The following is a 25,597-nucleotide window of genomic DNA, read 5'->3' as shown; positions in this document are numbered from 1 at the left end:
TTTATGGCTACTGAGTCACTTCGAGTTGACAGCATCATTCTGCCTTTGCTCTTCAGAGAGCCTGGGTTTGCCAACCACCGCCCCAGGAATCAGGACAAGATGCTCTCAGAAGACAAAGCACAAGCCCTGAGTCCAGCTCAGGATAAGCTGGCCATGAGTTGGACAGGATTAAAATAAGATTTACATCTTCAGTTGTGCAAGACATTCATCACTGGCTGCTGTTGGATGTCTTCAGCCTGCAAATAGTTTGTTTGACATGAGGTGTTTCTTAAACATGTCATGCCTTTCAAAGGACGTGCAGCCAAAAGCTGCATACCTCAAGCTGGGCTAATCTCCCTGGAGTCTCTTATAGTAGCATATTTCAAGGCTGTTTATCATACAGAAGGGACATTAAAAAATATACAAATGTATGTTATAAATCACAGCCTTTTCCTGGGAAGGAGCAGAAGGAAGAAACCAGCAATCACTCAATGTTGAGGAAATTTATATGGAGGTATCTTCGCTCTGGGCTTACCACAGCCAGCAATCGTTGCTTCAGCAGGGCCAGAAACACATAATCAGAGCACCACAATAAATGAAAGCACTTGGGAAAATCAAAACATACTTAAGGAAACACTGAACTCCCATATATCTTTCTCAAGCACATGTATACCGTGTATAGTCAGGTAAAATCTTCCATATCCCTGTGATGGAAAAGCTGCCTTGTTTTTGTGGTGTAGCTACCACAGTTCAGAGTCTTTACAACTATTTCCTTTACAGATAAGCAGGTTTCTACCATCTCAACAGATGGGTCTGTCAGAGGTGCTGCTGAAGGAGGAAACCAAAAAGAAAGTCTGAACTTCCGGGGCCGAGTGCCAGAGCAGTACCTGAAAAACTGAGCTGTCTTCCCTGACTCATTCCCAGCATATCTGATAACTGACTGCTGTGGTCACAAGGTTTTGAAAGACAAACATGCATCTTTCCAAGGTTGTGGCCACAAAGAATTGCTTCTGCAGTGCTTTTCAGGGCAGTGTTGATGGAAGCTGCCTCTGGGACCCAACTGGTGTGACCACCAGCTCTGCAGGATGTTGTCAAGCCATGTCTTGGCCACCCAGCCCCACAAAACCTTCAACGTTACCAGGTATCGCTGCTATCACAGCCACCTTCTGCAGGGATTCTTTTGGAAGACAAAATGTGGTGAAAAGAAACTTTGATTTCATCTCTGCTACACCTCAAACTCGTGGCTTCCAAAAAACAGTCATGTTCAGCAAAGAAATCCTGTCACCATGCTTTGCTCCCACCATCAGCATTTCCCTGCACACCCTCCAGCCCCAGAGGTGTTACACATCAGGCCATGGTGCTGGAAGGTGGATCTTGGCAGCCCTACCAAGTCAGCCTCAAACTCATGGAGGGAGAAGCTGCTACCATGCTCCTGACCCGTGACCCTTCTGCTGATCCCCCCTGAGCATATTGGAGGGGAAATGCCACATTCTCCTTTCCAGGACCAAACATCACTGAAATACTGGGGAGGCTGAGCTTCCAGGATGGAAAGGGAGCTATCCAGGAGGAAATCTTGATCCCCCACCACCTTGGGTATCAGACCACATCATCCCATCCAGCTCTGGGCACAGCAGCTCTGCCTGCTGCCACTGCAGCTCTGTGTGAACACGCTGCCCTGCAAGGAAGCACTGCTCAGTCTCAGGGATGCCTGCAGGTGAGGATGTGAAATGTGAATAAAGAAAGCAGTTTGTGCAGAAAAGTAATGATCCCTTTGGGAACTCCCCAGTTTATACACAATTACATCAAGCAGCTAAAATGAACGAGCACTCGGCAGAGAAGGGAGGTGGATAATCCACGGGTGTAAAGCCCTGCAGCTCCCAGAAGCAGTAAACGATGTAAAGCAGAGCTGACATTTGAGGATGCATATGATCCTCTAGTTTATGTATGCCAGGACATCTGCTGCTGCGACCTCACACAGATAAAACTTCCCCTGTCCTCACCTATGGCTGCTGCTGAGCATAGCGTAGAGTAACTCCCTGAGCTGAGCCACACGCAGGGGAATCCACTCCTTCATGCCAATTTATAGCCAATTCAGGATTTCAGCAACTATTATTTATCACCAGGGCTCCCTGCTAACCGTTACCACATTGGTGAGAAGTTATTCCAAATGAGTTTCCAAATTAGCAGCTCTGAATTCATTTCTTTTATGTTGGTTTCAGTTTATGAGGGATGTCAGAAAATCACAGGATCCCACTCAGGGTAAATTACCTGGGGATTTTATGCATGATCGTTCTGCTAAGCTGCAAAGGCAGCGAGCTCTGCATGCTGCTCGCAGTGCCTAAGGCACCAGGGAGGATGAGCCCAACTGCTTCCAAAGGATGATCAGGTTGGAAAGGTGCTCAAAACACCTTGCAAGGATGGATGAGGCTCCCCCTTACAGATTAGAGCATGCCCAGGCCACGTTCCCCTCTCCCGCATCCTGAAACATAATTCCCCTCTCCCTGAATTTATCATCGCTGAGTGAGAGAGGAAACAAGCATGTGCTCTCTTTCTGCCTGATTTTATTCTCTGAGACAAGAGCTTTTCTGCTCAGCAGAAAGCAAACTGGGGCTTGTTTTGTTTAGAAGTGAAGAAATAGAAGGTCTTGACTCCACAGATTTCTGGCAACAGTTATGCCTTGGAAAAACAGTTGTGTTGGCAAGAAAGTGAAAGACTCCTGTCTGCTGGAGCAGCCTTTGGCCTCTGTGGATGCATTTCCTGATCTCAGACAGATGGAGCATGTCTCCTACCCTGCTGCACTCCAGTGATTTCTGCTCCAGCATCCTTGTGCCAAGTGAGACCAGCCCCGGGCGATGGGGCAAGAGTCAAAGACACCGGTTCCCACGAGAGGGGCTGGGAACAGGAGCTTATGCACAGGCAGCAGAGTCAAAGATGTCAAGGAATGTCACTTCTCCTTGCAAAGGTGGGGGAACAGAAGGTCCAGGAGGACCAGCTGAGGACCAGCTTCTCCATCACATCACAGTGGCTCCAGTAAAGATTCTCAGGGTGAAGCTTGGTCCCATGCACCAGTCTGAAGCTTCTTTTTAAACTGGAGTCTGAAGGACAAGGGCTGTGTGGTGAGCTGAGACAAGGCAGAGACACAGGGCAGAAAGACAGGTGGTACAGGCCAAAATAAAATTGACCCTGGCATTGCCCAATGCTGTAGAAGGACCACAGCACACAGGAGGAAAGAAGCAACTGTTTGCTCTTCTTGCAAAGTCTTCTGGCTGGGATCCAGTTTATCCCATGCAGAACCTTCCTTTGGAGTGAGGATGGATTTAGCCTCCAGCACAGGAATTGGACAGAATTGAAGGAGCTCTGCAGTCCTGGTTCTCCCCATGGCACCAGGGACAGGAGGGACTGTAACAATCTGTGTAGGCTGGCCTTCCCAGAACCATGGTGGTGTTGAGACAAGAGCTTTGGCCTTCTCATTTCCCTCTCTTTATTTTTTCCCCTCTTTCCTTTTTTTTTTTTTTTAAGGCACGTGGCCAAATTAAAAAAAAAAAAAACTAGTTCTGTTCAGCTGCCTTTGGCCTTGCATTACCAATCCTTTCCTAACAATTCTTCTGGGAACCACAAACCCCAAATCCCGCACAGCTCTCATGCTCTCTTTCTGCCCTGCAAGATAGACACAATGTTCAATTTCCCAGCTTGGAAATGAAGCAGCACAAAAAAGGAAATGTGAGGTTTCTTTCCAATTCCCCCCTTCAATGTCAGGTCAGGGCAAAGCTTGTGGAGGGACCTGAGCTTGACGGCCGCCAAACTGCAGCTCTGAACATCACTCAGGACATGGTGGTGGCCCCAGAAATAGAAGACTTCTGGATGAAAATAAACCACTGGGACCATTTCTCATCTTAATCTTCAGGAGCAAGGACTTCCTGTTCTTGTGGACCCTCTTCCACCTCTGTGCAGCTGCTGGGCCCCTTGGTCTCAGCCCAGTGCTGTACTGCTGGCTGCTCTCCTGATGCCATGTATCCCTCTCTAAGTATAAAACCAGCTGGGTGGTTGGTCTGGGAATACAGAGATGGCTTGAAGTCTCCTTTAGTGATTCTGCACCTTTGATCTCTGGAACGTGTCTTCCAAGGCCAGAAAGGGCTTTTGTGCCGGCCAAGGAAATAACTGCTTAAAAGAACAGAGAGATGGGGCAAAAGGATGGTGCTGCAAAGGAAAAAGGCAGCCTACCCCCATGTCTTGAAATGCCCAAGACATAAAGTGAGAATTGGCAAAGGTCAGGCTGAATTGGCTCTTGCAGAGGATGACAAGAAAAATAACAAGAGAAGACTTAGCCGTATAGATCAGAGTAAAAAAAGGAGAGGGGAAATGGAGCTGCTGAACAGAGGATGGGGTATAGATTAAAGTTAGTCTGAGTGTGATCCAAAACTAATGCATCTTCTATCTAACATCACGTCATTGTGCAGATGACACAAAAATAACAGGAGTGAGGAGATGGACATGGAAAGGTCACATCCCTCCAGATGTAGTCAGAGGGCAGCAAGCTCACACCATGGGTACAGCTGGTTCCTGCTCGCCAGCACTGAACACCTGACACTGACACCTATCATGGAAACATTCACCAAACTTGGAGGAAGGAGAACAGAAAACACAGCACTTCATCTAAGGAGAGGGAAAAATGCCAGTCTCCCAAGTACAGACCATTAAGGTGTTCCATGCCACATGCCATGCATAGAGCAAAGTCCAAGGGAAGGAGGATTTGGAGCTTGGAACTACCTGAGTGTTTTCCATTCCCCCAAGGTTGCCAACCAGCCCGATAAGATATTGCTGATAAGATAATAGCCTCCATAAATGAGAGGAATGGCGATCTAATCTACCTCACCTGCAGCAAAGTGTTTGCTGGAGCACCTTGGCACTTTGTCCCGACAGCGCAGGGGAAGGGGACCAGTCCATGGGCTTGGTGGTAGCTCAGCAGCAGCTCCTGGGCTGGCAGGGCTATGGCAGCCTCTGGGGCAAGCTTGGGACAGATTTTTATGGATGATCTTTCCCCAGACCAGGACTGGAATCCCAGCACTCATGGGTCTGAAATGTGCCATGTAAATGGAGATTCAGAAGCAGGAGTCTTGGAGCATCACTGTGGGAACACCCCAGCTTCACGACTTGTGACCACTTTTGCTCCCAGCCAAAAACACTTCAGGAACATCTAATTCCCTTCAGCTCCTGCCTGCCTGTGGTACACATACGAGGACTAATTCTCCTGCCCGTGACTGAAGCACTCGACTTGCCATCCGATTTCCAAACATTTCTAGGAAAACGCGCAGCTCTGCTGAGCAGAAAGCGGAGCCTGCGAGTTCCTAATCAGCTATGCTAATCTACAGCTGCCACACAGAGCCTGCACAACACAGCTCCCAGCGCCTCCAGGCTCCTGCTGCAGAGCCCAGCAGCACTGCTTTGTTTATTTGCAGTGATTTACCTTCCAATTGATCACCTTCTTTCCAAGAAGTTGGCATCCCCCAGCACGAATTGCCTCCCTGCACCTCCCAGTGCCTCTCCAGGCTTTGGAGATGGATGGGAAGCAGCCTGGATCCAGGGGCTCAGCTTGTGGAGGGCCACAGGGGAGTACTGGAACAACCACGGCTCTAACTCAATTTCTACCCATTTTCTCCTTTGCCTTCACTTCATTATAGATTATTATTTTCTAAACTGAGGCAGAGTCGATTCTGCTTCCAACTGAATTGCCCACAGGCTGGCTCCTCTCCTCCATCCAGCTGATACAATCCTTACTGCAAGTTCCATCTCGACGGACCAGCAGTCTTCAGGGAGCCATGCCTCATTTGGGGGACAGTCCTTCATCTTTTACAGAAAACAGCATTTAATTTCCAGTTGTTACTGGCTTTTTCATGCAGCTTTTCCACTAGATAAGAAATGGCATCCATGTACAAACTTAAAAGAGAGTAATTCCCAGCTTGAATTGTGATAAAAATTTGGGGATCTTAATGTATTTTGCAGACAAGGCGTCCAGAACAATGATAGAAAGGGTCATTTCCCATTTCCAGCTTTTTTTGCAGCCCTACCTACTTGTTATGCTGCAGATGAGCACTTATTTCTAAATAAGTTGTTTCAAAGCAAAAACCGAACCATTCTCCTTTGAGAAGTGTCAATGCGAGACTTCACAAAGATTTCTAAACATAGATACTTCAAAAGAACAAGTGCAGTAAGGAGACTGGTCAAAACGTATCCTCCTTGGCAGAGGAGACTGACAGCTTTGAAAAATTCGTGTTTTCTGATGGAAAGATGCTAAATGGAAAATATTCCCTGTTCCCTGGGAGGTTTCTCTGCAGCAGCCCCAGCTCACCCACACGGGGTGATCCCATCCCAGCACAGAGCTGGGAGGCCACAGGGTGTGGGGGGACAGCCTGACAGCCTTTCCCAGGCCCATCGTGGCTCTCTTCCTTTTTCTTCACTACCTGCCATGTAGTTTGGGGTCCCACTGTGGGGTACACACAGCTTGGGACAAGGGCAGGGCAGGATTCTCCAGGATGTAGGACTTGGATCAACCACCTTGAAGTTACCCCACCCCTTGTCCTATTCCCTCTATAACTTAAATTAAATGGGTCTTCCCTCCCTCCTGCAAGGCTGCAAAGGTCACTTTGGGTTCCCTCAAGCCCCATTCTTTGCCTCCTCTCATCCATCCCACACTGTACCCATGGGAGCTCTGCAGGGAGGGAATCAGTTCCTGGACAGAAATCAGTGGTGGAGACATTCCTGCCTTCCCTCAGCAAGTCCAGCCAAATCCCACCAAAACATTTCTGAGCATATTTGTAATGATTTTAGCAGTTCAAGAGCATGCCCTGCACACTCCAGCCGGGTTTTAGGGGGAGTGTGCTCTTCTGAGAGAGCTGTTTCCTATTTTTGTCAGCACATTGAACACAGCCTCTAAATTAAAATCTTCTATTTCCAGACTATTTTGATCAACGCTACTTCCTTCAGTTTAAAAGATACAATAAGAATAGATGAGCTCTTACAAATTAAAAGCCTCTCTTGCTTAACAAATTGTCTCTTTGTAATAATTAATTATCTGGAGAGAGATTCCTGCCCTACGCTTTTGGCCTCATTCCAGGCCGTGTAAGGGGTGAAAAAAAAAGTTTAGAATTTGTGGCCTCACAATGCTGGCTCTCACACTTCCTGCACAAGGCAGGACCAGTCCAGAGGTGATCCCACCCTGGGCACAGCACGGCTGTTACTGAGTGCCTGTCACAAGCCTCAGCTTGTGGTTTGCAGGGGAAGCTCCAGGCACATTTCATTGCCTGCTTTTTTCTTTTTTTTTTTTTTTTTTTTTTGATAGGTGATTATTATTAGACAGCAGATCTGTTGCTCTGGGCAGCTACAGCCATTCCCACACTGATGGTTCCTAGAAGCTCATGGTACAGGGGGTTGTGGAGATGGAAGATGTGAAAGCAGTGCAAGGGGTAGCTGCTGCTTGCCGTGCCTCTTGCCAGGTGCTCCAACCCCCTGATGACTTCAGGACAGTGTCTAAGCTACAATTCCTTAGGAAATTCCTTCTAGTACATGACTATCCTTATGATGAGTAAGTCTAAATTAATCTTAGGTTTTGCACTCTAAGCCCCTCGCTGCTATGTCTCTCAGGGGTACAGAGCTCCTACTCACTTCCCCTGTGGTGAAACTGGAAATATGAGCAGGTTATGAGATCTGTTCTGTCAAAATCCCATCAGTCTTTTCTCAGAGGACATGTTCTCCAGGCCTCTACCACGTGTGCTCCTCACCCTTGGAGCTTTTTAGCCTCCATGAAGAGAATTGTTGGCTTTGCTCACCCTGGTAGATGCTCCGGGTCCTCAGGAGACAAGGGGGAGGCTGGTGCCAGGTAGAATCCAGCCTGGGACTGTGAAATGCCCACCTGCAGCAGGGGACATTCACACTGTGGTTCAGGGCAGAGAGATCCTCTACTGCTTTAACCCAGTCCTGCCTGACCTGCAGCTGCAGCACCACTGCACCAGGGATCAGCATCCCACAGACACAGTTTTGACAAAGTTACCAGCAGTGGGACAGGAGATGGAGGTGACACAGACCAACACGTTGCTGGTGCCCTCCAGCTCCTCATCCCATGCTGGGAACACCTCAGCACTGCTTTGGCTTCATGGTCCCCCTGCATCCTCCCTCCTTGCAGGGCCTCCCCTGCCCCATCTGCTCGTGCTGGCAGCTCAGGCAGGGGCACAGCAGGGTCCCCACAAAGGGTGGGAGCTGGTGGCCAGCAGCCTGCCTGGGAAATGCCTGCAGCCAGCTCCATGCCCAGAGCCCTGTGCTGCTTGCCAGCCCCACAGCAGTCCCGCTGCAGGAGAGCGTTTTGCTAATCCTTTCATTCCTGCCCCGTGCCCAGCAGCACAGCCTCCTGCCAGCTTTACTGGGAAAGGCTTTGGAAGCACCTTGGCCTCCAGCAAGGAATCATTCCCTGTGATAAGACCAGGGCAGGAACTGCCTTCCAGACCTGAGGGCTCCTAAACCACCCAAACAGCCTCACAACAGGCCCTTACATACACGGAGCAGATTGAACTCCAAACAGCTCATTCCCTCGAAATTGGCTGATCTTCCTGACAGAGGGCCAGGGACGCTGGGAGGGGTCTGAGCACGTGTAAAATGAAGAGTGTTTCATTGTCCCACCCTGCTCCTGGACCATGGCTCAGCGTCCTTCACACAGAGACCAACAGCTTTGCATAACCCCAAATTAAGCACAAGTTATTGCCTAGGCCACAATCTCAGTGGTGCTTGGAAGAGAATTAAATATTTATCTGGAAATCAAGGGTTTGCACAATTGCATTCAGCAAGATTAGTGATAGAGCCCATAAAGATCCATTCATGGGAGGCAGAGCGAGTTGCACCCTTCCAGGGAAAGACCCGTGCACCCAGGGGTCAGTCACACCCTGCCAAGGCTCCTGCTCCTCTCACATCCTTGTGGCTTGGAGGAAATCACTTTCACCCCCTCTCATGGACCTCAGCTGATCCTTTTCTCTTTACAGTGCACCAGAGACATGAAAACCCCTGTGCTGGTGTCCACATCAGGAGGTTGCTCCTCCCTGGCCTGGTTTAACCTAGGACAGCTCTGTTAGAGTGAGATGAGGACCTTCCTTTGACCCTGGACACACTGGAAAATGTGAGCCTTCAATTCCCTGAAGGAGCTCCGTAGTAGTGTGGAGCCAGCAGCACTCTCTAGTACTCCTTAGAGCTTGGAGAGCTTTGTGTAACAGAAACAGACCGACAACCTGGAAATAAACCTCTAACATCCTCTCTCTGCACTCAGAGAAGCTTAATATGTATGTCACAGACTGTGTCTGTAGTCTGACACTATATCACAGCAGATGGGATCCTGCTAAGCGCCCTTGGGATCAGCATTGCAGAAAACAAAAGGGTGGGAAAGGCCTGAGCATTCTCTTCTTTTCCATTACATGCATCTCCGTACAGGAAAGGTGCTTTTGGGTAGAGATATTCCTGGAATGGCCAGGATTAATAGCATGCCAGAAATACATACGCAAGCAGGATGTTGCACTGGAGCTCAGCCCCCTCAGCAAAGGTCTCCCACCACCCTGGGGAGCTGCCCAGTCTGTGGGCAGGAGAAATTCCTTGCACAGCCCCAGACCCACTGCAGATGTTTAACGTGTCCTTTCCCTGTAATACTTATTTCCCACGAGTTTGCTGTGGCTTACACAGTCCCTTCCAGGGAATATCAGAGATTTCTAACATGATTTATTTTTTTTTGTCCAGGACAGGATTTAACTGGAAATTATTTGTTTAAAAAGGAGAAAAGCTTATTAGCCCGTCGGGGAGGTCTATGTCCTTTATTTGCATTGTATATATAATCTGCTGGAAATCAAAGTATTCAAATGATTCGAGTAAGTTACTGGCCTCTGCCTGCTAGCCAGGAAGTTCAGCAGCCTGTAGTGGGGTCAGTACCTTTCCATAGCTTTTTACTTTTGGTTTTTCCTGAGGAAACAACTCAGCACAATTCTATTTCCTAATCCACAATCTTCTGCCAGAGTCCATACAAATGTCTCTAAAACCCAACAGGACACCAACTCCTCTCAGCCTGCACTGCCCAAGGAGCTGCTCTGCATCTAGATGCTTTGTTTTCTACATATTTTCTACTCCCCTTACCCCTCCTCCTTTGGCTTTTCCAAACCCAGCTCATGCTGGGGAGAGCAGCACAGAGCTGCACCTCCGAGCCCTTCTCAGAGCTGAGCTGCCACATGTGATATCCAGGTTGGATGCTACCTTCCAGGCATATCTTCACCATACGAGGCTTTTCTCTGCCAAATCTTACATTCCTGGAGTTCCAAACTTTTCCTGGCTTCTCTTGCACTTTTCCCTCTCCCAGCATTGCTGTAGCCTTTAATAACTGCTGCTTACACACGCATAAACCCAGAATGTCAGAGACCTCTTGCCATTTCCTGACTCATTACTCACTCCTTGGCTCTGCACAGCCCACTCAGGAAATGTTCCAGATTCCCAGTGTCCCTGGTTGCTGCCTGCCCCGTGCAGCCCAGCGAGCCTGGTCAAGGTGGCCATGTGGCAGGTCAGCCATCAGGTCTGATGAGTAGCCAGTGCCTCCTTCCTTTTCAGAGCTTGCCAACAGTGATGATTTCCAGCCACAGGCTCTGCGGTGTCACATCTGCCACTTCCCTGTGCAGATGCACAGAGCACAGCACTCCATGCCACCAGGAATGCCCCTGCTCCTTTCAGCTCGAGATCCAGCTGCTTTCCCACGCTCCTTGCACAGTCCATGCAGGCTGCACCCCCTCCAGGGAACTCACACTGAGGGTATGACCCCATAGGGCCCCTCAGGGGCTCCACAGCCATTGCACAGGGTCAGGGTTTGAGGGTCTCCTGTGCCCAAGGGTTTGCAGAAGTGGTGGGCTTCCCTATGACCCAGATGCCCCTGCATCCCAAAATATACCCTCAAATTTCTCCAGAGGCTTTGGGAAGATAGAACATGCTGGACTCAGAGCCTGCCCCATGGACAGCAGAGACCTTTTGTTGGGAAGAATTAGTGCAAGGGTGCTGGAGAGGGAATCCTGTCCCAATAACCAGAACACTTTGTCCCTACATGGCACTTCCCATCCTGACACTTCCTGATGAAAAATCCCCCATAGAGCAGAGCCAAGCGAGGCCCTCTGTAATAAATGAACACTCCAGCGACTTTGGCTGACACAGACATTCCTGAGCAGATTTGAATCTTGTTTGTGAGGAGGGATTCCCCCCTCGTCCGCACTCTGTACACCCCAGCCACTAGAGAAGCATCTGGCAGTCAGTCCACAGCTGAGCTACCCCACACACATCACAGGGATGCTGATCAGCAGGAAAACTCTCTAGTTCCAGCAGATCATAAGCTTATTAAAGATAGATTTGTGCTTTGGTCTGCAGAGATAAACAGATCAAAGGCATTCTGGTCTGTGTTCCAGTGCCACCGGTATCCCTGCTTGGCAGAGAGGGAGGCTGGGATGTGCTCTCCATTCCCAGTGCAGGGCATTGGGGCAGCAGCAGGGAATGTGCCCAGGGCCACATCCAGACTGTAATATGTCCATCCTTGGCTATTTGCACGGGGAGCTTGGAAGCAGCTGGTAGGGACTGAAGCACCTCCTTCACAGGGCATTGCTGCCTGTGCTGCTCTCCCCCGGCCAAGCTTCGCTGGAGTTCTGCTGCCAACCCGGGATCTGCCCTGCTCAGGAGGGAGAGCTAAAAGGGGAAACAGGTCCTCGCACAGCTGGCCCAGCAGCTGATATTTGCACAGCACTTTGAGACCCACAGATGAAAGATTTGAGAGACATGAAAGGCTGTCACTGCCTGTTTGTCATTTCGTGTGGTTCCTCCCTGCTATTGCACGCAAAGGAGACAACTTTCAGGAGAGGTGAGTGCAGCCTTAAGGGGAAGATGAAACAGTGGAGGCTTTTCCTGCCACGTCCACTTGCACAGGGAGCACTTCTGCACCCCAGAGCTGGCTGGGCTCCAGCTTCCTCCACCCACTTTACAGCCACCTCACCTTCATCCTTATCTGTCCCCAGTGCAAGACAAGAGTCACCATCCTCCCTGAGCCACCTCTGATATCCCACTCCATGCTCAGCTGTGCTTGCTCTCGGGGGCTCACAGGGATTGCAAAGCCAAAAATTGGGAGTGAGTGAGTGAGTGACACAGCATCAGGGCTCCCGACAGCAGGCAAGTGCGTGCCTGCAGAATACAGCCAGGAGGGAGGGAAGGAACCTTAGCACATGGCAAACCAGCAGCAAGGGCCCCAAAACTTCAGGTGAGTGAGGAAGGTGATGGTATCACTCAAGAAAACAGCAGCGGGAGGCAGCAGGCATCCCACCCCCCTCTGTGTGCCAGGCACGGCTCGGCAGAGCCCGACACGCCATGTGCTCGGAGCTGGGCTCACTTTCAGCATTTCAAATTTGCCGGATGATAACCTCAGTGTCTGAGTTCACAGCCCTGACCCCACCCACTTGAAGTCTGACTCATGTTGCAGTCACCGCTGCCTAGATATTGGTACGAGAGAAGGAGGGAGGTTGGTTCCAGAGGAGGGAGGGAGCAAGGGAGGAGGAGAGGAGAGAGACCGAGACAGCCGAGGCTCGCAGCACACGCTTCTGCCTTCACAACTGAGCCACACACCGGGGGAAAGTTGGACCAGTGCAGCCACTGAAGTCTCCCACACGCTCAGGAGCTGTGAGAAAGCAGCAGCACCTTTCCCAGGTAAAGCTTTTGCCTTACTTCTTGCTGAGTTGTTACGCCGGTAAAATACTTTCTAAGTGAGATTCAGAAGGGGTGGTGGGTCCCTGCTGAGTGGGATGTTGCGATGGGCCAGCTGGGTCAGAGCAAGAGGGTGTCACTCGTCAGACGCTGGTGCCATCAGCATCCTGTGCTGTCTGGACTGGAGGCCAGTTTGGGGATTTTTTGGCTGTTGCTGGTGGGGACAGCTGGATCTGAGAACATCTGAGAACAGGGTTAGAAGAAGGACATGGGTTCAGAGCCCTGCACATCTGTGGCGTGCAGCATCTCTGCCCGAGCAGCCTCCCCACGAGGGTTGCTGCTGACTTCTCACACTGACCTGCCCGAGCCTTTTCCCTGAGCACTCCAGCGCTTCCATCCAGCCCTGCACACCCTGGCAGCTGGTGGGGATCTGCTGCTGCCCCATCCCAGAGCATGGTCAGATCTTCAGGGCAGGATAGCCTCAGGCTGAGCTGTAGCACAGGAGGGATGGGCACTGCCCAGGGATGCACAGTGCTCTCTGTCCCTGTCCAAAATCAGCTTCAGCAGGAGGCTGAATCCTGGAAACTCGGGCACTCCAAGCACACCCATGAGCCCAACACTTCCGTTTTCAGTTTCATCTTTCCTGGACACTGTCTGCTGAGCAAACTTTCAACTTGCTGACTGCTCTGCTGGGTTCCATTTTTCCACATTCCTCTTCACATTTTCTGATTTCAGGAGTCCTTAACAGCTTCTTACCCACAGAGTCCCTTTCCTCCTGGGGAAGCATGATGGAGGGCTGGTGGCAGCGATGGGAATTTTGTCCTGCCTCCCTCAGCTCCTCAATAGGCAATGATTGCTGCTTTGTATCAGACATCACACTGGGATAGGGCAGAGAGAGCACCAGGCTCTGGAGAAGCCCAAAGAACAGGGACAGAAGCGTCTGGGGATGCAGCCAGGCAGGACACCAGTGTCCCCTCACATTTGTCCTCTCTCACATTGCCTTCAAGCCCTACCTCTGATAAATTTGCTCTTGTCTCATTGTGAATCAGGTTTATGGGCCTGGCAGGGGATCTAGAAGCCCATTCCCAGCTTGAGAGCTTGGCAATTCCCACCATCAGACCTCAAGCACCCTCTCTCAGACCAGAAGAAACCCCCACACTCGTGCCAGTCTCTTGGCTAAAATACCTCTCCCAGCATGCCCAGATGTTCAATCTCTGTAAGGAGTTGAATATAATTTTAGAAAAAGCCATGATGCTCTGCTGCGAGCTCTGCATGGCCAGGGAATGCACTTTGCTCCTAAGTGGAAGGCACTTTTCTCAGGAAGCAGCTATCATGGGAAGCAGAGGATCATTTCAGGTCTGCAAGGGCACACCCCTCCTGTCCCTAGGACAGAGCTAAGAGGCTCCATGTGGCGCTTCTGCTGAGCCTCCACACACCTCTGTCCTTTCCAGAAGTGGGAAATACTTCCCAAAGTGTGGCTGCCACATTCAGGCACTTCCTGAGTGCTCCTCTCTGCCCATGTGTCTGCTCATGGTGCCGATGTACCCAGGCTTTTAACAGGTTCAAAACAAACTTGTTATGCCAGAAGTGGAAGCACAGGAAGGGAGAGCAGCCAATGCATTCCCTGCCGGAGCCGGCACTGCATCCCATTAATCTTACTGCAAAAGTGCACCAAGTGCTGGAATCAATCATGTTGGAGGAAAGGATGCTGAGAGATGGGGAGGAGGAATAAAAAGGTAAAATGCAACAGAAATTTTCCCTGAATAAATCACAGCCTCCTCCTCAGAGGAGATAAATGCCATTTTAAAGGGGAACACAGTGGATCAAATGTAACATGGACTGCAACAGAGCAGAAAATACCTGTTCAGGCAAGAAAAAGCAGAAATTACTGTGAGAATTGTGAAGAGGATAATGGGGAGACGTTAGGATATTACAGCAGAAGGATCATTAATGCACCAGAGAAGGCTATTAACAGAGTTCCTTAAAGATCAGCCTAGAGGTAAATTTTTTTTAATGGTTTTCATTAGTGATCTTGGCTCAGAAAATTGGGGTTCCTTTAATAGAAATGTACGGGTGAGAAATGTGGGAAAAGTTCTGCACTGGACAAGGGACTAAGTACTAGAGGAAAAGAACCAGAGGATCTGAAGATTAACAGAAACACATTGGGCTGGCACAAGCTCCCATGCTTAGGGTCTAAAAAAAAATTGCTACTCTAAGCAGCTGAAAACACCATAGGACATAAGAAAGATGACCCAGAAGCAGCACCCTGCTCTGGTTCCTTCAATGTCAGGAGGGTGATTTTGAACCAGGAGCAAGTCCAGGCTGTGATAATGAGCATAATCAGGTAAATGTAAAAGCTGCCTGGTGAGACAGGGCTGGAAAGGTATCATTTATTCTGGCTGTGGCTGGAAAGACTGCCATAGGAAACAGCTGCTCCACTCGTACCTCAAGAAGGAAATCAACTTGCTCTGCCAAAACACAACAGGAGCAGAGGACACAGGTATTGAAGGTGGCTGTGAGTGACCTGGGCAGAGAGCCAGGGGCACATGTGGAGTCACGGAGAGCCAATGCTCCAGGAGAGAGCTCTGAGCTGGGGTCTGTGTCCTGATGGCACTGAGCTGACAGCCCCCCTTCTATACCAGTCTGCTTTTCCTGCAAAGCCATGTCCAGAGGCTATGCTCTCCTGGGGGAGTTTCCATGAGATAATCTGGCTGAGGGATACAGGAAAGTCTCCTGCACCTCCACCACAGTTAGGGCTGCACCATCACACATCCAAGCTGTCAGCAGGCAGGTCCTGCCCCATTCCATGGAGGAACATCCCAAGTGTTTGCAGGCAGCTGAGCCCTGCAGCCCACATGGAGCCACAGAGCCCCCAGCACTACCTGAGCTCCTCTGCAGGGATGAGGACACCTCTGTCCCCCCTTGGCCTGAGCTAATCTGAAAAAGCAATAAGAAGCAAAACTCCTCCTGGGCACGTCTGCAGTGCAGGGCTGCACCAGGAGCTGCCCTGGCACCACAGCAGATTGTGCCCAGGGCTGGATCCCACCAGCAGAGCCCAAGTGAGCTGCAAGAGCCAGAGGCAGGAGCAGGTTGTTGGTGTGTGGTGAAGCAGCCACGTAGGAGGCTGCCATCCACCCACAGCCTTTTCTAAGAGTGCTACTCCCCCTATAATTTAATCTGCCATTTCCACATGTTGGGAGCAATGAAAACACATCCCTTTCACTTGGAAATACCCTTCTGTGGGAACAACCTGTTCTCCTCGCTGCCGTCAGTGGGCAGGCAGCGTTCAGCTTGTTCCACACTCCTTTTGTGAGTGAACAAAGAGCTTTCCATGGCAAGAGCCTGTGCTGCAGCTGGAGGTGAGGAACTGCTCCACATGCTGCTGCCATGGCTGAAAGCATCACATCCCTCTCCCATCAGCCTCAGTCCCAAGCACCCAAACTCAGAGGTCTCGCAATGAGTTTGCTCTGCTCAGCAAAAGGTTTCCCATGGGCTGGTTCATGGCTTGTTGCCTTCCATACCTTTAGAAGCAGGAGGGCTGTGGGAATCGCCTCTAATCTCAGTGGTCCAGTCCCAATCTCTCCTCTGTATGGCTCCTTGCAATCAGTGGTTGTTACTCATGCAGTCTTCCTGGTAGACTCCCTCCCGTGGCCCCCTTGCCTTTAGACTTGAGTCAAAGACATAAATCATCTAAAGAATATTTCAACCTGTACCACAGTGTTATCTTGTTGTTGCAGGGGGAGTTTAACTTCAAAATCTCACCTTTGTCCTCTGACAAGGCTGGACCTTTTCCTTTCCTGGAGTTTTTTCTGAGTGCTCCATCTCTGCAGCGCAGAGAATCAGCTCCACCTTCCTGCACAATGCTGGGCACCACTGGGGAGGTTTCAGTGCTGCTCCACGGGGTGCAGAGCCTGGGTCGTGCACCACCCACAGAGACCAGTGCAGCTCTCCCACACCAGCACGTTGAGGAGGATGGGGACACCCCTCATGTCATCTGGGGAGCTCCTGGTGGGAGACCACAGCTTGGACACAGGCAGATCCATGAGGGTCAGCAAGTCAGTCCAGTTCCTCTTCCCTCTTTCTTGTCCCTGCACTGCCTCAATTCCCCTTTAGGTATCTTCCCAACATAGATATTGCTTCCAGTCAAGGACACAAGTCCCCTTTGAGTCTAGTAGTGGCAGCGTCTTGGAGATCCCCATAATCAGCATCTCATTTATAAGTTAGAATGGTTTGCTCTGTTGTTTCTGCCCTTGCAAAATGTGGCTATTTGTTATTTGTATCCAAATAGAAAACAACCAAAAAAAGTAAATCTGCAAGGGATATTCTTCTTCCCTCCCAGTATGCAGAGTAGAGTGGGGATTTCCTATACAGGCTACAGGAGCTGCTGTGATTTGTGATGGCAAGGACCAACCCTAGGCATTGGGCTGCTGCAAAGCACAGATACAAGGGCAAAGTTTAATGAGATTGGCAGTCACAGCCAAGATTCAGAAATTGGGTAGTCGTGACTAATTTTGCTGGATTGCATAAGGACTGCTTTCTCAGTAAAATTGTTTCCTCATATCTTCCTCATTCTCACTTTTATTGTGAGCCTATGGGAAATGTGACAGTTTTAAAATCCCTTCTCTCAACATCCCTACATTACATGGGCACCTCTAGGGCTGAGAGGGCCCATCTGGCAGGAACACGGGTGCCTGGCTGCCAAAGGACTTTTCAGTTTGGGTTTAAGTGGGCTGGAGCAGCCAGGGAGGTACAGACACCCTGTTTCTGGAGGGGTTTGAGGGGAAGCTCAAAGGGTCTTTGCCCACTGCAGCTCTGACTTGATGCCCTTACAGAATCACAGAAGGGCTTGGGTTGGAGAGGATCTTACAGATTTCATTCCACCCCTCTGCCAAGGGCAGGGACACCCACTACTAGACCAGGTGCTCAGAGCCTTATCCAGCATGGTCTTGAACACTTCCAGGGATGGGGCAGCCACAGCTTCTCTGGGTAACCTGTGCCAGGGCCTCAACAAACACTTTCTTCTGCAGGTTATCCTTGGGAGGCAGCTCTGTCCCTGCTGGAGCACTGCTGACCACTGTCATCAACCAAACATGCAGAGGGCATGAGAGCCCAAAGGACCTGACCCAATGGTCACTCAGAGGAAATGAGAAGGCAAGAAAGGAAAAGAAGCAGTCGCACTGAGCTCCCAGAGGGGACCAACAGGCACAAATGACTTGCAGTTCCACATCTTCCTAGACCGTGTCATTCCCAGCACACAATGCTGAACATGTAAAGTGACTCTGTAATGTTCTCCCAGGTCACTGTAGGATAAGGGTCACTTTGGGAAGGGCTGTAGGCCTGCCTGGTACAGGCTCACTCCAAGCAGCTTTGGAGCTGATGAGAGCAGGACTGCTCCATCCTTGCAGTGACACCATGGATCCATGCTACAACCACACAAGCTCTCAGAAAAGGATGGACCTTCCCCTGCAGCTGGTAGTCGGGTTCTGCCTCACCATCCTCATCGTGATCACTCTCTGTGGTAACATCATCGTCTGCCTGGCCGTCACCCTCGACCGCCGGCTCCGCAGCTTGACAAACTGCTTCATTGTCTCCTTGGCCATCACAGACCTGCTGCTGGGCCTTCTGGTGCTGCCATTCTCTGCTTTCTATGAACTCTCCAGGGAGTGGCCCTTTGGCAGCATTTTGTGCAACATCTACACCAGCCTGGACGTCATGCTGTGCACGGCCTCCATCCTCAACCTCTTCATGATCAGCCTGGACCGCTACTTTGCTGTCACCACCCCGCTCCGCTACTGCCAGGTGGTCACCCCCTCCCGGGTGGCCGTGGCTTTGGTTGTTATTTGGACCGTTTCACTGATGGTATCCTTCCTACCCATCCACCTGGGCTGGAACACCAAAAACTGGACAGCAGAGCAAGACACAGACCCCACCTGCAGCACGGAGTGCATGCTGGCAGTGAACCCTGTGTATGGGCTAGTGGACTCCTTGCTCACCTTCTACATCCCTTTGGTCATCATGTGCATCACCTACTACCGGATACTCAAGATAGCAAGGGAGCAAGCCAAGAGGATAAACCACACGTGGGGCAACACACCCATGCCACCCATGGTGAAAGAGCACAAAGCCACCGTGACGCTGGCAGTGGTGCTGGGAGCCTTCATCGTGTGCTGGTTCCCCTATTTCACCGTGTTCACCTACCGGGGGGTGTGGGGGGACAGCAGGGTCAAAGGCACCCCCATGTCCATTGTGCTCTGGCTGGGCTATGCCAACTCAGCTCTGAACCCCATCCTCTATGGGACACTCAACAGGGATTTCCGACTGGCATACCAGCACTTGCTGCACTGCTGGAGGACAGGACACCCCAGGAACTCCCACCTGCCTCCCCTCCAGAAGGCCCAGCCCAGGGGCAGGCAGGGCCAGGGCAGGCAGGAGGGTAAACCTTTGAAACTGGAGGTGAGGAACGAGAAGGGGACCCTGCTCACTGATGGAGCTCTCAAGAGGTAAGAGCCTCCCTACACTGGGCACTTTGATGGTAGGTCTGTCCCCAGAGAGGAAGGCAGAGGGGGGACCCCATATTGTCCATGGACTTTTAAGCAACAAATGGTACCCCAGCAGGAGATCCTTGGCCAGGCAACTCCTAAATTCAGCCACTCAGAAATTCATCACGACTCACAGGAGCCCAGCTTACATCCCCTCCATGCCGGCAGCACGACTCCAGGTACTCCAGCTTCCCATATGGAATTCCTCCCCTGGAATTGCCACTGTTCACAGGGAGCACAAAATGTCCCCTGGCTTTGCTGGTTAATGGGGACAGTTGCCACCAGAATTTGCTGTACAGAACGGGGTGAAGCTGTTAGCTGGGGCTGCTCCCCAAAATCAGCCATGTCCCAGTGACACAGAGCAGAGCTTCAGGGGCCAGGAAAGGTGACTGTCCATCACAGAGGAGAAAATGGGAATTAGTTCTGGGGCACAGTCAGAGCACCTGCAGCCAGGCTGATAGTCCCTGCAGGAGCCAAGATCTGGATTCCCAGCTCCCTGCAGAGCTGCTCAGCCACTTCCCTTCCCATCCAAGCCACACATCCTCAGCATTTCAGCCATCGCTTTGCATCAGCAGTGAATTCAGCCAACAGCAAGTTTCATTCCCATCTCTGGAAAGGGGCAGCAGTCACCCAAATTAGGTTGGCAGACGTTTTTAAAAATACAAATACCCATGTAAAGTTAGAGCCGAAAATTCCCTCAGGATCATCCCAAGCACGTCACGGGGGTCAGTCCCACCAAGGGGTGTGGTGAGGGAGCAGGATGGCAGCGAAGTGGGCAAGTTCTGTGCCAGGCTGTCTCCCCAGCCCCCTCCCTGGGCACCCACATCCCAATGGGGCTGTGCCACCCTCTCACTGCCTCACTCCAAGGTGTTCACTCAGCCACGCACAAGGAGAACGGAGAGGCAGGCTGTCAATCTGCTGCTCCTGAGACTAATCTAACCTCTGAGCAGTGCCTGATAAGCAGCCCAGAAACTTTCCATCCATAGATAAGGAGTCCTTTGATTCCCTGCTCCCCGCGTGCCAGCAAAGGAGCTGCGCTCGTGCGTTCTTGCAGCACGTGCCCTTGATCCTGCCCCAGAAAGTCTTAAGCCACCAAAAGGAGAACTCAGGGAGGTGAACCAAAGTTCAGAACTATCCAAAAGACTGAGCCAGCATTGTGCCTCCCTCAGGGCACCAATGTGACTTTACCCAAGGGAGGGGGGCAGCAGAAGAGATACAAAGGGATGGATTAATGTGAACAAATACAAGCATGCAGGTCCTGGAGCTGCCTTTTTCCGTTTCCAAGGAATTAATGAAGAGCCCAAAGTTATAAAATTTGGTAAATTGTAGGTTGTATATTAAGTCATATGGAAAACATGTGTCTAAGGTGGTGAGGGTGTTTTTGCAAAGATACAGAGACAAAGAGAACTATCTTGTTTGCTCACACAGAAGTGCAGCCCCTGGGCAAACCAGGAGCTCATGTACTGAGGCTCTGCAGGTGAACCAGAAGAGCTGGTGATGGGGAACAGGCTGTCAGGATTTCCCTGCACAGCCAAGAGAGAAGAGAATATAAATGTCAGTGTCTTCTCAAAATTATGCCTTACCACAAAGGGACAATAATTACTTGGAGGGAGATAAAAGGGGAAGAAAAATGGGTTTCTGTTCCTCAGGCAGAGGGCAGGGTCACTGATTTCCTGGCTTTCACCCTCCCAGCTTTTCCACGTGGAAAAGATTTTTCCCCTGGTTCCCCAGAGGGAACACTCAAGCAAGGGGAAGTTTCTTGACCTTTCTAAATCCGGAGAGTTTCCCCCATCCTACAGAGCATCACCACTATGGTTTCTGCTCACGATCAGATAAGAGTTACTCAAGCACCTGCTGTGACTTTCTCTCCTTCTCTTCGTAGCCCTCTCACCTCACAGCAATGATGCACCAGTGATCATATGTGGTCCCTTCCCTTTTTTCCATAGTCAGATACACAAAGATCTGCTGTTGGCAGATGATCAGGATCAACTAATACCACACAAGACAGGTGAGCACAGGATTTACCTGTTCACCAAAAACCTGGCAGCCAATTTCACCCCCAGCACAAACCGAGCTGGTTCCTCTCCCCCCTTCCTCTCTGCAGAGCGTTCCAAGTCATCTGCCCTGAACATGTTAACAGGAAAAGACCAACATAAATCATTCAAAAAACTCACAACCCCCCAGATAAGAACATCCAGAGCTCGGAAGAGCTCTGCTCAGAGAAGCTCCGTGGGATTATTCAAGGGAAATCAGAATTTTGAACCATTGCCCTTAATAACAATGTTCTTTTCAGTTATGAGGCATAGGGAAAAGACTAACAAAGAGTGGAAGTACTGGAGAACTGCAGCCAGTCTCAGGGGTCACTCAGAGTCTCAGTCAGGAGCAAGGCAGGGAGTAAAAATCCACGGGACCTCCACAGCAGCTGGGGGCTGGAGGGCATTTCCATGAGTGAGGACAAGGTAGGGCAGAGAGTACAGGGCCAAGCAGAGATGCAGGGGGGTGACAGCTGCTCCCATTTCCCCACCAGGCATCAGAGAGGAAGGCAACTCACACAAAACCAGTAAAGAAAACCAAAGGACCTCAGGAACCTGCCTCAGTGCAGTGGGACAGGGCTCTGAAGGGACCTGGTGCTCGCCATGCTCATGGCTGTAGGCTCTGAGACCAGATTCTGATGTTCCGAGATATTAAAATCCCGTGAGAGGGAGCATTCAGCACTAACAGCAGGGAAGAAATTGCTGGAGCTGAGTGAGTGGCTGTGGATCACATTCTTGCATGTCATCTGTGCTTAGAGCAGCTTGGGACAGGACCATGGCCACAATATATGGGCAAAGGAGAAGCCAGTTCCCATTGGGAAGGGTCACTGTCCTAGTCAGAACATGCCTGCCCCAGCTGCCAGCCTCAGGCAGACACTGTGGTGCTTCACAGAGCAAAGCCAGGCTCAACCAGGCTGGCACTGACAGACTGGTCTGTTCTTTTTCTCTTTTTTCTGTCCTCATGTGCAATTTAACCTTTCCAGCACGGGAGCTTTTCTGTGAGTCTCAGCCAGCCTGCTGCCCTAGGACCCACATCTCCCAGCCTTCAACTCCTGGCTGCCCTCTTCCAAAATCCTGTGTGTGAGGTTGAAAGGACAACACTCAGCTTTCCTCAGCCTGAAACTCAACAGCAGAGGCGAGAGCTGCAGGGTGAGTACAAGGCCAGGGTCACTGAGTGAAAATGAAAGAGGAGGCAGCTCTCCCTGCTGTGCCATCCACTGCATTTTTCCTGGTGCAGGCATCCTTTCCTGATGGCACCTGGTGCAAAGGGTGATACCATTAGAGATGCATCCTCACTCCTTTATCCATCACTGGTTGCTCTCCAACCAAGTCCCACACCCAGGGGAGGTGCACAGAGCTGGGGCCCCCTCTGTGGCTGCCCTGCAGTTTTGGGATTATAGAAGGAGCCTGAGATGCTCAGGAAGAGGCTGCATCCTGCCTGTCCCTCATGCACTGCAGAGGCAGCTGCATTCAGACCATGAATTCCCAGCACACTTCATTTTCATGCAAGCCTACATCCACACAAATTGCCAGCAGCTTTGGCGGAGATGCTGGCAGGGCTCCCGAGGTGAAGAGCTGATGCTGCACCAGGCAGTGCTGCTCTCTGCAAGTGGTGCTGGGCTGGAGGCCACGACTGCCATGCATGGGGATGCCTCTCAGCTCCAGAGACCCCACTTTGTGCAGCCCTTCTCAGGAAAAGTCAGGCAAGGTCACCGTGACCTCCACATGCTGATAGCCTGGGCTCTCCATATTGATTGCGCCTTGGTGTGGGGGGGAAATAAAGTCACTCACCTGTGGAAGCTGGGCACAATTGGTCCCTGCTACACCCTGAACATTTCTAACCTTAGCCAAGGTCACAGCAATAACGAGAGCTGGTGCTGTCTGTCCACACACACAGCTGGAGAGAGCTGGAGTACAGGGACCCCCTGCCCTGGGGTGCAACATAAACCTGCACTTCTCAGAGGTGCTCCCTGTGAATGACCCTGGAAATGCCATTGCCCAGCGGCAGAAGGACAACCAGAGGACTGGAGGATGCATATGCTGCTGTTTGGGGAGGCATCACTGCTGCCCTGCAGGAGGAGCAGAGTGAACCCTCCAGTCTGGAAACCACAGAGCACAAAGTGAAGGTCCCCAGGGCAGGCAGATTTCTCACCCCCCTGGCAGTGCAGACTCATCTCTGCTGCTGTCACTGCCCAGCAGCAGGGGCAGAGGGGGACACCATTTCCAGCTCTCTGCTTCGTGCTTTCCATCTCTGGGCATATGTTCTAAGACACATGTAGTTTCTATGAGTAAAGTCAAAATGCCAGCCATCCCCTGAGAGGCTGCTGATCTAATCAGCAGAATGAAGCAGAGGTCTGGAGAAGAGGTTTGCAGGAGATCTGAGGTCCTGGTGAGACCACAGATTTCCTCTCTGCACCATGGGGGTGGGGACAAGAAATGTCACCTTGTACAGGATACCCAAACAAAGAGTACCTGACCAAAAAATTCCCTGACCCAGAGCAGGGAGACGGGCCATGGGAGAAGCAGCACCCGGGAGCAGAGCACTGCCAGCTCCAGGACATCAACTTTTGACTGACAACTCAGCCCCTGCTGCTAGCTGGCCCGAGGGACAGGAAGAACAGGCAGAGAAAGCCACAAAGCAAAGTGATATTGCTCAGAGGGGAGTTGGGTGATAGGTCTTGGGGTGATGCAAGCCTGCTCAGCTCTACCCAAATGTCAGCACTCAGCATTTAACCGAGGATGCCGAGAGCATCTTCACAGCATCACACCACAGTCCCCTCCAGGCACGGAGGTGCTGAGTGCAGCACCCTGACACTGAGGAGCAGGAGAGGGGGGGAAATGGGCCCATCTGCATCCTGTAAAGCCATTGATCACCCTCTGTGTTCCCCTGCAGGATCCCTGCTCTGGCACGTGGCATTCATTCCATCCCCAAACACTGCTGGAGAGGCCTCTGCCCGCCCAGTGTCTTCCCAGGAGGGTGGTGTGCTGGAAGAGCCCTTGGAGGAGCTACAGAAGAACATCTCCCCTGTCCTGTCTGGGCAGTGACACTTTCAGCATCAAGCCTCACACCAACAGGAAGAGATGCCTGAGGGGCTGGGTCAGGAAGCAGGGCTGGGATGGGAATGCCCTCTCCAGACCCATGGCAGTGGGTCAGGCTGCAAGGGCACGGGCTGGAGGGGGAGAGGGGCTGCTGTGGGGGTCTTGGTGCCAGGCAGACCAGCCTAGGATGGAGAAAGGCAACACAGGCACTACCTTCCCTGGCGTCCTAGGGATGTATTCACCTCTCAGAGGGGACAAGGGCCTGGTAGGTGGGATGATGTGGCAGGAGGGCTCAGCATGGTGGGTGTTGGCAGCCACGAGTGCTGGATGTCCATGCACAGGACACCCCAGTCCTTTGTCCCTTGCTGGGGCAAGGCTGTCTCCCATCCCTGGGGCTGTCCTTACAGCACACCACCTGTCCCAGCCCTACTGCAAGGCAAAGAGAAGCCCTGGAGCCTGCTGGGGAGACACTGAGCAGCCAGGGTTTGCCCCGGGCTCTGCCGTCCCCAGCAGCTCAATGCTAAGGCTCCCAAAAGAGGATGTTTCTGCCCTGAGCCTGTGCAGAAATCACCAGTGATATAAAAATCTATTTAAGACAAAAGGAAATTGAGATATTTGATTTCTGTGACTTTTTCCTGGAAAGAGCCTCCCTGCCCTGCTCCACCCTGCTGTCCCATCCCCATCCCTCTGCTGGGACAGAACCTGGACACACAGCACAAACACCCAAGACACAGGTACAGCTTCCCTGGGCAAGGCTGGCGCCCCTCAGAGCACATCTGGGACCAACCAGATGATCCCTCCCTGGTCCCTGAGCTGATGGAGCAGGGGACACCTTGCCATTCCCCAGGCGCGGCACCGCTGGCTCGGAGCTCCCCCTGCTTGCTGCGGGCACGGACCGGCCCCGAGCTCTGGCCACACCCTGGGTGTCACCCACTGGGCTCCCTGACCCGGCACAGTGCACCCCACTCACTCCTCGACACCCCCCGAGCCACCACGGCACCGGGTGTCAGCATCTGCCACCTCTGCACTACCTTCCACCCCTAATGAAGAGCACCCAAAGAGCAAGGAAAGCTGAGAAAGGGGAGTTTTGCAGCCCCAGTGCCTCCCAGCACCCAGCCAAATCCCATCAAAGCATCAGTGGGCAAGGAAACATCCCCAGCAAGGTGATGATGCCCTAGCAGGCAAGGTCCCCTCGTGTGGCTTTGGGATAAGGAGCCATGGGACCCCCAGAGCAGATTGAGAAATTGCCTCCTCAGCAGCTTTACAGAG

General features: G+C 51.5%; 2 protein-coding genes across 4 annotated transcripts in view; one reads left to right on the top strand and one right to left on the bottom strand.

Annotated features, from left to right (window-relative positions):
• Positions 1–25,597, bottom strand: part of LOC148221958 (serine protease inhibitor Kazal-type 5-like) — a 105,909-nt gene that overhangs the window by 74,569 nt on the left and 5,743 nt on the right. The gene's annotated exons all lie outside the window — the stretch shown is intronic.
• Positions 12,539–24,938, top strand: HRH2 (histamine receptor H2). Its single transcript, XM_014876050.2, has 4 exons — positions 12,539–12,720; positions 17,745–19,217; positions 22,273–22,438; positions 24,183–24,938. The coding sequence occupies exons 2-3, from the start codon at positions 18,094–18,096 to the stop codon at positions 22,289–22,291; spliced, it is 1,143 nt and encodes a 380-aa protein (XP_014731536.2). The 5' UTR covers positions 12,539–12,720; positions 17,745–18,093; the 3' UTR covers positions 22,292–22,438; positions 24,183–24,938.

Source organism: Sturnus vulgaris, chromosome 15 (assembly GCF_052056855.1).
Source record: "Sturnus vulgaris isolate bStuVul1 chromosome 15, bStuVul1.hap1, whole genome shotgun sequence".
Classification (NCBI taxonomy): Eukaryota; Metazoa; Chordata; class Aves; order Passeriformes; family Sturnidae; genus Sturnus; species Sturnus vulgaris.
This window is presented reverse-complemented; position numbering and strand designations above follow the sequence as displayed.